The sequence below is a fragment of the Phalangium opilio genome, unplaced genomic scaffold (assembly GCF_054372755.1).
Source record: "Phalangium opilio isolate 3A_F unplaced genomic scaffold, DU_Popi_V2 ptg000053l_1, whole genome shotgun sequence".
Taxonomy (NCBI): domain Eukaryota; kingdom Metazoa; phylum Arthropoda; class Arachnida; order Opiliones; family Phalangiidae; genus Phalangium; species Phalangium opilio.
Genome location: NW_028324172.1, coordinates 3,656,682 through 3,670,452, shown reverse-complemented (window position 1 = coordinate 3,670,452; position 13,771 = coordinate 3,656,682). Strand labels below are relative to the sequence as shown.

The following is a 13,771-nucleotide window of genomic DNA, read 5'->3' as shown; positions in this document are numbered from 1 at the left end:
TTTTAATATTTAAGATAATCTTGTTTCTCAACTCAAAATTAATACGGAAAGAGTTAAAAAGCAGACTATTTTTTTGTCTGTGTGTGTCTGTCCGTTGTCACACTAGAGCGCCGAGTTAGCAGTTCGCTTTGTTTTGATGTGTAAAGAAATCCTACAGAACCTTAATATTCACTTTTTCCATAATATAAAGTGAATATGTGGAAATCTTTTTCGTAATTACGATGCATTTAGTACTTTTGTAGCTTTAAAGCTCTGTATCATTTCGATATTCCAAGGATGTTTTTTAATAATATTATTTGAAATGGATGTTTATATATTACTTAAGCTATACTACATCTGTTTATAGGATAATCCTTTCTCAAGTGATTACAAGAAGAACGCTACTTTATTGGTCAAATGAACTCCTATTTGTCAATAGGCTTAGTGAACCAAAAAGTAAACGCTTGGGTTTGGATTTCGTTTCTGTAATGCAGAAACATTAACGGTTCAGAGTGAGCCGAAAGTTAAATACACTTTTAAATAGATAGGCTTAGATTTTGTAATCATGGTGGAAAACTGGGCCGCGTTCATCAGAGCTCAGCGCTATTAGCAGTGTCCTACAGAACGGGATGTTGTTTTTGAATTGTGTCATCACGGTGCTCAGCACTGAGCCAGCGCGGTCTGCAAAGAAAATAGTCGGGTTTTTGGATAACGTGACGTAAAACGCGTAGTTCTCAGCTTGGCGAAAAAAACATGGAGGAGTTAATACAAATAGCTCTTGCTGATTCTGATGGTACTATAGCTATTTAATTGGCGTGAAACCAGTTGATCACGCGAGAATTTTAAGAGTCATGTTAGTTTCTAATTTTAATTATAAAAGTTGTTGTTATCTATCTCTATAAATATGTTATCATACAGTTTTTGTTAAGCCTTGGTACCTTGCACGCTTTATTGCGCTAGCGTCACTTTTAAAACACCGATGACCGGAGAAAAGCTGACGACAGAGCTCACCGGTAAACGTTTTCCAAAACCCGCTGTCTTTTTTGGTGAGCTCTGCTGAACGCAGCCCAGTCCAGTGAAAGGTCTGATCGCTTCGTGTTTTCATGCTTTTTATGGTGCGCATTTACTTCCAGTGTGTGTAGCCACAAATTAGCTTTGGTGTTATGTAACGTTAACAGTCATGTTGACAAACTAAGAAAATCGTTGAGGTGAAACGAGAGGATAGTGTTTACATGGCAACCCTGTTGTGAATATGGCTTTGAACATAGAGGGAATACAGTTGAGGAGCAGAAAATTGGGCCTTTACAAACACATAAAGGTAATATCCCTCCAAAGTTTTATCTCTTCATTTCCCGTTTTTCCCCCATCGGATGATTTTAATGTGTACAAGTATATCCTTATTGGATGTAAAATGTCGTCTGATTTACAGTATATTTGCTATGCTTTGTATACTGCTTTAATATTTCATAAATTTTAACTTCAGTATTTGTTCATAAAAAAAAAGAAACATTTCCATATTTGGGTAAATAAGTTTGTAAGTAGTCCTCTTGACTCGGGGAGGTAATATTTTGGTTTTCCCAACTTGTTCTCATTAAGTTTATATCGACGTTTAGTGTTGTTAATTTTAATTCGCCAACCTCAGTTAAGTTTAGTCTGAAACTATTTCGAATCGTTTCATGGTGCCGAAACCCGGGATGGATTAAAATTTAGAAATTATCACTAAACACTTATTTAGTAATTAGAAAGAGTGAGAAAAACTGAAGTCGAGACTTTCGAGAAGTTTGTAGCCGTTAAAAAGTATGTGAATTTTCAACGAAACCTGTACGGATAATAGAATTTCGTGAACTTTTCAAGAACTTAAAGTTAATTTCAACGAGACTTTTAAAACCGTGTGACCGTTCAAAGAAACCTGTTCCGAATACGCGAATTTCTTGAACTTTCAAAGGATATTAACGAGGTTTTAAATCGAGAAGCAGATCGTTTTAATTATGGATCCACACAAAAGAAACATTAGCAAAAGAGGATACGCGAGAGGAACTTTAACGCGATTGGACAATGAAATATCTCAAGTGTTAGGAGCAACGTCTCTAAGTGTAACCAACGCCGTTTTAACAAAGTACACTCTACAATTAGAAAAAATCGAATCAAATACAAGTGACTTAAATGAAAAGGTGCAAGAAAGATTTAACACGGAACCAGAGTTAGAAAAGGACTTACATGACTGTGAACTGATTCAAAGTAAAATAATAGATTTAAAAGCAAATTCCCTGACGTTCAACATGATCTACAATCAGCAAACCAACGGTCAGGAGCATCGAGTACCACGCAAATAGTAAGCCCAAACCCATCTCCTTTATCATTTAATAGCGCGCAACTTGCAACCACGAAATTACCGGGAATTGTCATCGAAAAATATTACGGAGATATCAGTAAATGGCAAGAATTTTGGACGTCGTTTGAAACAACTATCCACAATTCTTCGTTACCCGATTCTGGAAAACTTGTTTATCTGAAGAGTTACCTAGGCGGCACAGCTTTAACTAGCGTTAGCGGAATTTCCATGACCTATGCAAACGCAATTATCACTCTTCAAGATAGATTTGGAAGAGATGATCTCGTAGAAAAGGCTCACATTGAAAAAATCAGAAAACTAGAAGCCGTCAGAAAATCTTCAGATTTAAAAAGTTTAAGAAGTTTCTCCGACAGCCTGTACATTAGCGTAATGGGTCTTGAAGCACTAAATGTTAAAACGAAATACGGTGGTATTTTAATACCTATAATCACTGAATTGTTGCCAGAAGATATAGTCCTCAGTTTTACCCAGAAGAACAAAAGGGCGGACGCGTTATCGATAGATAAGTTGATAGATTTCCTAAAAGAAGACATTGAAAGTAGAGAGCAAGCGTGTAATTTGAAGAAAAGCGTCATCTCCGTTGAGAGAAAACCAGAAAACGGTTTTAATAGAAGCTCTACCTTCAATAAACCGAAGATTGCGTCAACATCTTCCTTCAAGGCAACAGTAGCCCAAGAAAGCCCATCTGGTTTTTGTAAAGGTTCACACAGGATGGAAGACTGTACCGCTCTAACCGCGAAAGAAAGAAAGGAAATTTTCAAGAAAAAGTCCCTCTGGTTTATATGCGCCCAAGGAAGACACATGGCTAGATTCTGTAAGAGGAAAAGAGAAGTTTCATGTAAAATTTGCAATAGATGTCACTCACACATGGTGTGCGAGGAAAAATATCCAGAGGTTAATCAAGGTCAAGAGACAAATGAAGGTCAAGGAAGTGAAACATCAAGTATGTCCACTATCACCTCTAAGAAGGACAGTGTTTCACCACCGATTTATCTCCGTACTGCTTGGGCTAAAATATGTCATGACGGAAAAGAAGTGAAAGTACGATGCTTGTTAGATGACGGGAGTCACCGTACCTATGTTTCGTCCGAATTATGCCAGAATATGAATTTACCAGTCGTCGGCAAAGAATCCTTGAACCTAACCGTATTTGAAGGGAAGAATAAGAAAATAGAACTTGAGAGAGTACAACTAACACTAGGAAGTCTCTTCGATTCTCAGAGCATAACAATAGAAGCCATTGTCTCTCCTAAGCTAAATGGAAATATACCAGGAGTTCCAAGAAAGGATTTGATAAAACTATCCAAAGAAAAGAAGTGGAATTTAGCAGACACGCCACCTCCAGAATCACTCTCCAGCTCAGAAGAAATAACCATGTTACTGGGAGCTGATTATTATTGGAAAGTTTCAAGTGGTAAAACAGAAAGAATTGGTACTTCCCTCATGGCGCATGACACTATTCTTGGATGGACTATCCATGGTTGAGACGAAGACTCGGAAGAAGAGAAGCCCTCAACTAGCACTTATAATATTTGCGTCTTCAAAGCACTAGTCAATCAAGAAACAAGCGAAGATGAACTCATATCGGATAACTTGAAAGCCTTTTGGAAATTAGATTCCCTTGGAATTGTGGACAAAAGCGACGAAGAGTTAATGAGCGAAAAAGCCATTAAAAAAGAATTCGATTCAAAGATTACCTATGACGGAAACCGTTACAGTGTATGTCTTCCGTGGAAAGAAGAAAGAAAACCTTTGAACAACAACTACATTCAAGCTAAAAGGAGATTTCAAGGTCAATTAAGGAAGTTTAGACAAAACCCTGAGATATTTGACAAGTATGCTGACGTCATAGAAACGTATATAGAACATGAAATCGTTGAGAAAGTAGAAGGCGAAGGTGAAACCAACAAGACATTTTACCTTCCACACAGAGAAGTCATCAAGGAAGAAAGAAGCACAACCAAGCTCAGAGTGGTTTTCGATGGCTCTTCTCACTCTCCAAACTTTCCGTCAATTAACGACTGTCTCCACTCAGGACCAGCTTTGAATGTAGATCTATTAGGTCTTCTCGTCAAATTCAGAAAGAATAAAATCGCCTTCACCGCGGACATAGAAAAAGCGTTTCTTCAAGTTGGACTGTCCGAAAGCGATCGAGATGTGACGAGATTCTTATGGATTAAAAACAGAGAATTAATTTAATGAAAACAATTAAATCGAATTTCGAAAAGGAGAAACCCAGTTTACATTTTTGGTGCGACAACCAATCAGTCATTTCCTGGATCAAAAGTAACGCCACAGAGTGGAAGCCTTTGTAGAGAACCGCGTTTGCGAAATCCAAGAACTAACGGAACCAGTACAATGGAAATACGTTCCGACCAAACAGAATCCAGCCGACTTTCTCACGCGTGGCCTAACAATAGATGGACTTAAAGCGAACGATACCTGGTGGACAGGACCAGAGTTTTTAAAGAAGCCTGAATCAGAATGGCCTGTTCAACCTGCCAGATATATCAAATCAGATGAAGCTGAAACGGAAAAAAGACCTAAGTACAGACCATCCATTGCCTTATACGCGAGCGAAATGTCAACCAAAAGGATTGAACCTGTATTAAAACTAGAGAACTACAGTAGTCATTCGAGAGTCTTAAGGACAACCGCGTGGATAAGAAGGTTTATTTTCAACTGTAAAAATCCAACCAAGAAAATTAAAGGAGAATAAAGCACAGAAGAAATCGACCAAAGCGAAATTTATTGGATTAAATTGGCGCAACAGGAAACCTATCCAAGAGAAATAAAGGCTCTCAAGGAAAAACGAGAGATTCATCAAGGTTCAGTACTGTCAGAATTGAAGCCCTTCTTAGACCAAGACGGTTTATGTAGAATAGGAGGTAGACTTGGCTTCGCGAACATGACATTTGATGAAAGACATCCAATTATCCTGCCAACCGAACATCATTATACCTACCTTCTAATCCAAAAGCAACACAGAAATGTAATGCACATGAGCGTCACCGCAACTCTTTCGAGTCTTAGAGGAAGGTACTGGATTCCGCGAGGACGGCAGATCGTGAAGAAACAATTGGCCGGTTGTGTAACATGCAAGAGAATGAAATCGCGTCCGTTCGTTCGCGAAACCGCGCCTTTACCTCCAGAACGTGTCAACGCGAGTCCGGCTTTCGAAACGACAGGAGTAGACTTTGCAGGTCCGGTCTACGTTAGATGTTATGACGAAAAGGAAGGAAAGTTCATTCAATCGAAAACTAAAAGTTACATCGCGCTTTTCACTTGCGCAATAACTCGGGCAGTGCATCTCGAATTAGTTTCGGATTTGAGCGCTGAAAATTTTATATTGGCTCTCAAACGGTTTGTCGGTCGTCGAGGCGTATGTAGACTTTTCTTGTCGGACAATTCAAAAACATTTAAAAGAACAGAAAAGGAATTGTCAAAACTTTGGAACTCGGTCCTCACACCAGAAACTAAACAATATTTCGGAGAAAATAAAATTGAGTGGAAATTTAATGTAGATTATGCCCCATGGTGGGGAGGAATATGGGAAAGGATGGTAAGGACAGTGAAGGACTGTTTGAAGAAAGTTTTAGGCACAGCTCTATTGTCTTACGAAGAGTTCGAAACGGTTTTGATAGAAGTTGAATCGGTGGTTAATTCTTGCCCTATAACCTTTACCGCTAGTGACCATAACGAGCCTTCACCCCTTACTCCATCCCATTTCCTCATTGGAAAGAGACTTGACGCTCTTCCCCCACGGAAATTTAAATTGTCGGAATTAGAACACAGAAGACATGATCTAACAAGTAGATGGAAACACCGTCAAGAGTTAGTAAACAGATTTTGGGTTAGATGGCGGAAAGAGTATCTGCTAGAGCTCAGCACAGCTCAGATAGTTAAAAATGGAACTAAATGGTCAGCTCAGATTAAAGTAGACGACATAGTTTTAATAAAGGATGATAAGTTGCCAAGACATCTTTGGAAATTAGGAAAAGTATTGGAACTCCATCTAGGACGAGATGGAATATGTCGGTCTGTTTCAATTAAGAAAAGTTCATCCATTATAAAGCGTCCAGTACAACTTTTGTATCCATTAGAAGTTTGAAAGTAGTTTTTTATGTCATTAAGTAAAAAAAAAATTGTTTGTAAAAATAAGGATTCAAAGAACCCTCATTTGGGGGGAGTGTAACGAAAACCTTATATTTTTTATAGTTAACTCTACTCCGTTTTATTTGCTCATGATAGAGCCCGAGGAAAAATATAGTCGCGAAAAAACCCCTTTCGTACCAAAAACGTAAAAAGAAGATAGCTCGCCTTGATAAGCGGCCTTTGGCCTATCCTTACCTACGTAGATAGAAAACACCTATTGTATGTAGCGTGGACACTCATGGAAAATTTTGTGATTCACGCGTTTTTGGTACGAGAGAGCCCCCCCCCCTTTTTTAAGATTCTGTACCCTTTCTATACAGAGGGTAGTTGCAAACTATTTGTAAAGCCGAAAGTACGTGTTTTTCACTTCAATAAAGTAGTTTTTCTTCTTAAATTTATATCGAAGTTTAGTGTTGTTAATTTTAATTCGCCAACCTCAGTTAAGTTTAGTCTGAAACTATTTCGAATCGTTTCATGATCTCCTGTTTACAAGACAGGTGCTTTAACCACTAAGCCATGGAGCCGTTGTTCCGAAGCGAGATGAATGCTGAATATTTCAGAAATTTTACTATATTATCTCGTTTGCAGTTTTACCCTATTGTTTGCATTAATGCATATCTCAAGCAACTATTATTTTTAGTTTTTGCTTTGGTGCTGCCATCTATGGCAACACCAAAGGTATCAGCTCTTTAAGCGGGACAATCTTTTTTCCCCTCTTCTCTCCCCTTTCACCCCTCTTTCACCCCTTTTTTACGTGTAAAATCCCCTCCTTTTTTGGTTTTTATAAAGGCCAGTTCAGACGACACTCTTTTTCTCGCTGTGCTGAGCTCATCAGATTTTCTGGCTTCACCAGCCTCTAGAAAAAGCACCGTTCACACGGACAAAATTTTCTCATTCTTGATCTCGGGAAAGCGAGAAAAAAAGTTGAAAAAATTCATTTTTTTTCACTCTGTGCTCGGCGCAGCCAATAGAGTGCTTCCGAAAATGACGTCACTCTTTGTTGTGTAGTCTGCTTCTCTATGAAATGTGTTTTCTTTGGTTTCACTTGTTCGATTCTCTTCAAATTTTAGCGATAAGTATAATGAAGGGTTCTAAATTATCGTGGAAAGTTTTAAAACGATTAGGCCTAGTTGTTTTCCTAAAAATCCATTAAAATTTTGTTTGTGAACAATCACAAACTATTTACTAACCTAGGAAATTTTTAAGAATAGAACTATTCGTTTTAAAACTTTGCACGATAATTTAAAACCCTTCAATATACCTCTCACTGAAATTTCAAGGGATTCGAACTAGTGAACACACATTTCCACATTCCACAGAGTACCAGACTACAGTGACGTCATTTTCGGAAGCACTCTATTGGCTGTGCCGAGCAAAGAGAGGAAAAAGTTGAATTTTTTCATGTTTTTTTCTCGCTTTCCCGAGATCAAGAATGAGAAAATTTTGTCCGTGTGAACAGTGCATTTTCTAGAGGCTGGTGAAGCCAGAAAATCTGATGAGCTCAGCACAGCGAGCGTAGAAAAGAGTGTCGTCTGAACGGGCCTTAAGCCGGACCGCCGCTATTGGACACGCTTACTGTTGCTATGGTTCCTATCTTTTCCCTTTACCCAATCCCCAGTGTCTCTCTTGTTTACATTTTTTTTACCTCGTTATTATTATGTCGAGCGGCTCGAGCCAAAAGGTAATCCATTCAATATTTGATCTAGTTCAATTAATTTTAAAATGAACATAAATTCATCTCGGTGCGCCAATCCTTTAACGACAATTATGTATAAATTGATCGTGTATTGTGGCCAAAGGGAGGATTCTAGATTTAAGAAAAGGCTTAGCGTCGTTGATTCCGAGTCTCCTTAACACTTAACACTTAGAATCATTAGAATTACAGACCTATTTATATCCTCAAAAACCATTCTGATTACAACAGTATTGCTAATTTACCATTCAAAGAAAGTTGTCGAAACCACTACAACGGGTTTAATATTAAAGGTGACTCAATCTGGAGTCTAGCTGTCTAGGACATTCAGTAAAGAAAATATGAAGCCCGTAATATGTGACACTATTATGAATGCTTAAAGGAGTTTTCCTACTAACATTAACGGTGAATCAATCTGGTTATGACGACTAAGACATTCAGTAATGAAAAGATGAACGTGAAAACACCATTGTGTAAAGGTAGGCATTGTTAAAGGAAAGGATCACCCTAGTTACAAATTAATTTAAAATAAGAGATCCTGTTACGAGGGCTTGTAAAAAATGTAATTTCATATTTCTCAATTAATTTTAATTAATGAGAAATAAATTGATAAATTAGAAGTAGCGCGGTTCCATTTTTATTTCAAAATATATGACGTCACTCTTTTCGATATTAGATTGGTACCGGTTTTCAGTGGTCAAGTGCCAGGCTTCTTCTTGTCTATTGGGCATTATGATCCCAGCCTCCTAAGCGAAAGAAATGGCCGCAAACTATTTATATATCAATAGAAGCTCGGACGGTGACCGTGATTTTCTTTTATAAAACCAAATAAATTTTCTAGGGCTGTGCGAATAGTGGTTTTTCAAACCGAATCGAATACGAATCGAATAGTAAATCTCCTATTCGAAATCCGAATCGAGTACTCGTTTAAACGAATATTATTCGTTTTTAAAGAAATGTAGTTCGAGCACAAGGAAGTGTGTTGTAGAACGAGTAGAGACTCGTAGCTTCCCCTCTACTAAAAAGCTAGACCTTATTTGTCCGTAAAAATGGGTATACATCTCGATCGTAGATATTGAATTTCTGATCCATGGTATTTTAATATTTAGAATGTTGTTTATTTAATAAGAACTGCTACTTCATGGAGTAAATTTTTATAAGTTTATTTAAAGTTTAAAATTTTACAAATTTGGGACCTTTCGGACCGCGGTCCTTCCTCAGCCAGTTTTAAAACTGGCTGAGGAAGGACCGCGGTCCGAAAGGTCCCAAATTTGTAAAATTTTAAACTTTAAATAAACTTATACATTTCGATCCTCCCTCCGTAACTAGACGAGCCCTTGTAAACATGAAAGATGACCGCGACCCACTGACGTTGAAACCGGTTTTCGGTTAACCGATTAATTTAAATGGCCGTTTTAACCGCTCCAAAAAATGGACATAAACTGGTTTGTCAGAAAACAAGTTTTTATCCGGCCGTTTATGATAGATGTTGAAAAATCCTATATTTCAACATAGACCCGAAGACCGAATATTAGTACGAGTAGGTAGTACTAATAGGCGATAACTAGTGCCGTTTTCCATTGGCATTCTAGAATATACCAATGGAAAATTACTCGACAGATTTTTCTTGGAGTGAGAACGAAAGTTACTTTAAAATTGATATGTGTCCTTGCTGGTAGATTGCTAGAAGTAAACAGAAGGTAAGTAACAAGTGTCGAAAAACTAAAACTTTTAATTTTGTGAATTGAAAAAACACTGATTCGGTTTTCGGTTTTCATTTCAAAAAACCGATTAAAACCTAAGAATTTAAAAAACGGTGCTCCGAAGAGTAAAAAAACCGGTTTTCGGTTAAACCGGGCGGTATTTGACATCCCTAGTGTATCGAGTCGGAGTGCCAGAAATTTCTCAAGCTTTTGCAAATCTTATTTAAAATGCCTTTACTATTTTTTTTATTTATATAAACTATAATATGGGAAATATTCAAAGAGTTAAGCCGGGAAAAAAGAAAACTATGCCTTCTTTAAAACGCGTGTTCTCTAGGAGAATGGAGAACTGGCGTCAGAGATTGTAGGCTCGGTATGCGCAAAAATTATGCGAGGAACACTAAATGACTAGTACGCTTATGTCTAGGCCCTAGAGGCCCAATCTCTACTCCTTCTACAACACACCTCCGTGCTAAGACTGAGTATTTCGTGAGGGAAAAACAAAACACCAGGAACTGCGCATACGCGTTGAAATCAAAAAAGAAAAAAAAGAAACCGCTTTATATGTTATGTGACCATACTAGTCCTTAACATTTTCAGTCGAATACTCATTTACTATTGGAATTTAGCACCTAGGAAACGATTACTCGGTTTATGGAACTATATTCGTCTTTAAAACGGTTATTCGAATTTCAATTCGAATAACCGTTTTGTGAATCGAATACTCGTTTTTGTCAAAATGGCTAATTCGATTCGTCGAATCGAATACTCGATTCGAATTAAACGAATAGTATTCGAAAATTCGAGTATTCGCACAGCCCTAAAATTTTCAGCTCAGATTAGAGAAAATGAACAGAAATAGAGGTATGAGAGTGCAATGCTACGAATTCGAACCTGAATTTACGCAAGAAGAGCTAATTATTGTTTCTGCTGTAGAACTTTCAGATACACTGGTTATCGTGATTTTGTACATATGGTGTACGAAAAGCTTGGAAAGAATAACAGAAGAATGTTACCTCTCTGTGCGCTAATTAGAATAAGACTAGAGTTTCCGGAAGCTAATGTAGAAGATTACATTGGTTATAAACGTTTTGGAATACCTGAAGATCAACATGCTTTAGGTTAACGTGCAGGGATTTAAAAAATAGTGAATAAGCAAAGGATAATATCAAAATAATTATTTAATGTTTTAAAAATATTGACAAGTGATCCCAATTTTTATTCTTATGCAACACTTATTAAAGAGAAATGGAAATTGAGGTTTGTTAAAGAACATTTCTTAATGTGATAATATTAAAGCAAAGTTCCTAAAATTAACATTTCCGATAACTATTTTATTTACACAAAACAAATATTAGAACTTCACAAATTGTTTAAATATAGACAAGTCATTGACTTAATAATTGATCCAATAAAGAAAGTTTATAATTATTAAAGATTTACACGTCAAAATTTAATCTTCTCCTCTTTGCAGCAGCTATTAATTCGGTTTTGCTAGGTCTACGAATCGGAGCTATGTTTGGCATAACCACTGGTTCTTTACTATCATTGGTACCTTGAATCTTCCTCTTAACTATATTTTCAATAATCTTGAATATATAGAAATATGTCTTAGCTTCTTTAATTGGGCGTGCGTGCCACTCTGACGTAGCTTTTGAAAAGTAATATGTAAATTCCTCTTTATTAAGAGAGTCTATTTCTAAGCCTTCATTTAGTTCAAATAATGTTTGACGACCAACGTTGTTATTATGATCTAAAGCTGCTAATTGAATTCTGGCCTCCATTGTGTTATGATCAAAGTCCAACTGCTTTAGGCAGTACTTATTTACCAAGCTATGATAATTTTCTAATCCAGACGTGTGAGAATATTTGTTAATTTGTTTAAGATCCTTTAATAGCTTTTTATCCAAGACAATTTTCTCCAATTTTGCGTAGGCATCGCTTTCAATATCCAACCATTTTTTCACGCTTGCTTTTTCTGCGCTTAAAGGTTCATGGCCACAATTAGGACAATTTTCTAGGTCTGGAAATTCGTGGATGTTTCTGATGTGGTATAATACCGACTTCCACATATCGATCAATACTTCTTTATCGCCTTCGCAGTTTTCAGAACAGTACCAAAGATGTCTGTTTACAGTTTTAACCCAAGGCAATAATTCTTTTCCAGATTCTTTTTTGCTGCGTTCAACAATTTAGATCGGATTCCTTTAGCTAGATGCCATAAGTCAAACTGATGATCAATTGTTGGGTGATAATCTCTTAGATAGGCGCTGCACTGAATGTTTCTGTCAGTGGTTATTTGCTTGATTTCAATTCCTTTTTTTATCAGTCTTGTCAAACTCCTTTTTAATCCTAAAAGTTCCATGTTTCCAGAAATATAATTTGTTTCAGATTTATTTATTAGTTCATTATGAATAATCTGATCACTCTCCTGATCCATCAGTGTGTAAACGGAATCTTTTGAGTAATAGCCAGGTGAGCTGCATCTTCCATCACCAGAAACACTTAAATCGTTTTTTTCATTAATACAGCTTAAAACCTCAATTTGCTCTGCCACCCACGCGTTATTAATTTCTGGAATCACAAAGTTACGCTGTAGAGAATAAAAAGTAGTTTTGCTAATCCCTCTCATGCCCATATATTCAAAAAACGAATTAATTCAATGATAAGTGGCCCCAGTTAACAAGATAGATGAAGCAATTAGAAGGTTTCCACATGGCATTTTTCCAAGGACTGGTTGCGATTTCCATATATTAGAATGACCATCCAAACAATTAAAGGTAATGGTAAGCTGGCTTCCCTCATTTTGCGATTTTTTAATTGTATTTTTGTCAACCACACGGATGCATGAATCCCAACCGCATATAATTTGGCTTAGCAAATTATCCAAATTGCTTTCAAAAACCACAAACTTGGCCTCTTTTACAAGCCGTTCTGGAATATGTTCATCGTCAATTTGAAATGAAAAGTCATCAGGGTCATATTCATCATCATCATCGGAGTTTGGAATGTATAACGAAGTTTCAGAGGCATTTTCAGTTATTGAAGTTTCAAAAGATTCCGAAATAGAAAGGTTTTCCATAATTGGTGATAAAAAATCTGACTTTTTCCCTTTGGAATAGGAGTAGACTGAAACTGTGTTATATTTTTTTTTACGATTCATATCTTCCCAGACTTTTGTAGATACACTAGGATTATCTACCGGATTTAGGGGATTTAAAGAAGCTTGAAAAACTGGATAAGAATGATCTCGTAACGCTGATGAAAGTTTAAGAGCTTTTGATTTCTGAATTTCAAGTTCAATCTGAGCCTCGCACACATCCGTAGAGAAATCTGAAGTAGTTACTGTTGTTTGAGTTTCAACTGAAGTTAATCTTGATTTCAAAATTTTAATGAAAACTCCATCAGTTTGTGTTCCTTGATGTGACACAGCACGTGGCTGCGATAATTCAACAACTGAGTCAGGTATAAAATTAGCAGCTTCATTCCCATGAGATATGGAAGCGCTATCAGGAGTTTCAAAGTTGAATAGTGTCGGAAAAGCACCTTCTATCAGTTTCTTCTTAATAACTTTATTCAAAAGCTTGCCTTTTAAGTCAATTTCGAAGCAATCTTCCTTAAAATGTACCTCACACACTTTATATGGGGTATTCTTCAAAACAAACCCGTCTTCAAACTCCAATTTCCTATTATGTTTTGGCCAAGGCTTAGGTTTTGTTACCTCTTGATAGAAAGTTTTTACTTTATCTTCGGCATTTTCAGTCCATCGGAGAGCAAGCCCGGGATTTTTCACAAAATTCGGAACAGAGAAAAATTTTATATTTTTGTTTGAATATTATGACAACCTTTAAAGATACAAAACGGCATTTTAAAAAATATTCGGAAAAC

The 13,771-nt window shown here is 36.8% G+C and overlaps 1 protein-coding gene across 1 annotated transcript; it reads left to right on the top strand.

Annotated features, from left to right (window-relative positions):
• The first annotated feature begins 1,967 nt into the window (after positions 1-1,967).
• Positions 1,968-6,443, top strand: LOC149673095 (uncharacterized). Its single transcript, XM_089840201.1, has 6 exons — positions 1,968-2,217; positions 2,274-3,764; positions 3,825-4,489; positions 4,561-4,618; positions 4,672-4,937; positions 5,106-6,443. The coding sequence occupies exons 1-6, from the start codon at positions 1,968-1,970 to the stop codon at positions 6,441-6,443; spliced, it is 4,068 nt and encodes a 1,355-aa protein (XP_089696327.1).
• Positions 6,444-13,771: the final 7,328 nt, after the last annotated feature.

Excerpts from the sequence above, each read along its gene's own strand:
- LOC149673095 (XM_089840201.1), top strand. The coding sequence starts at position 1,968 with ATGGATCCACACAAAAGAAACATTAGCAAAAGAGGATACGCGAGAGGA. Across the intron at positions 3,765-3,824 it reads TGGTAAAACAGAAAGAATTG|ACTCGGAAGAAGAGAAGCCC; the intron begins GTACTTCCCTCA and ends GTTGAGACGAAG. Across the intron at positions 4,619-4,671 it reads AGTCATTTCCTGGATCAAAA|AACTAACGGAACCAGTACAA; the intron begins GTAACGCCACAG and ends GCGAAATCCAAG.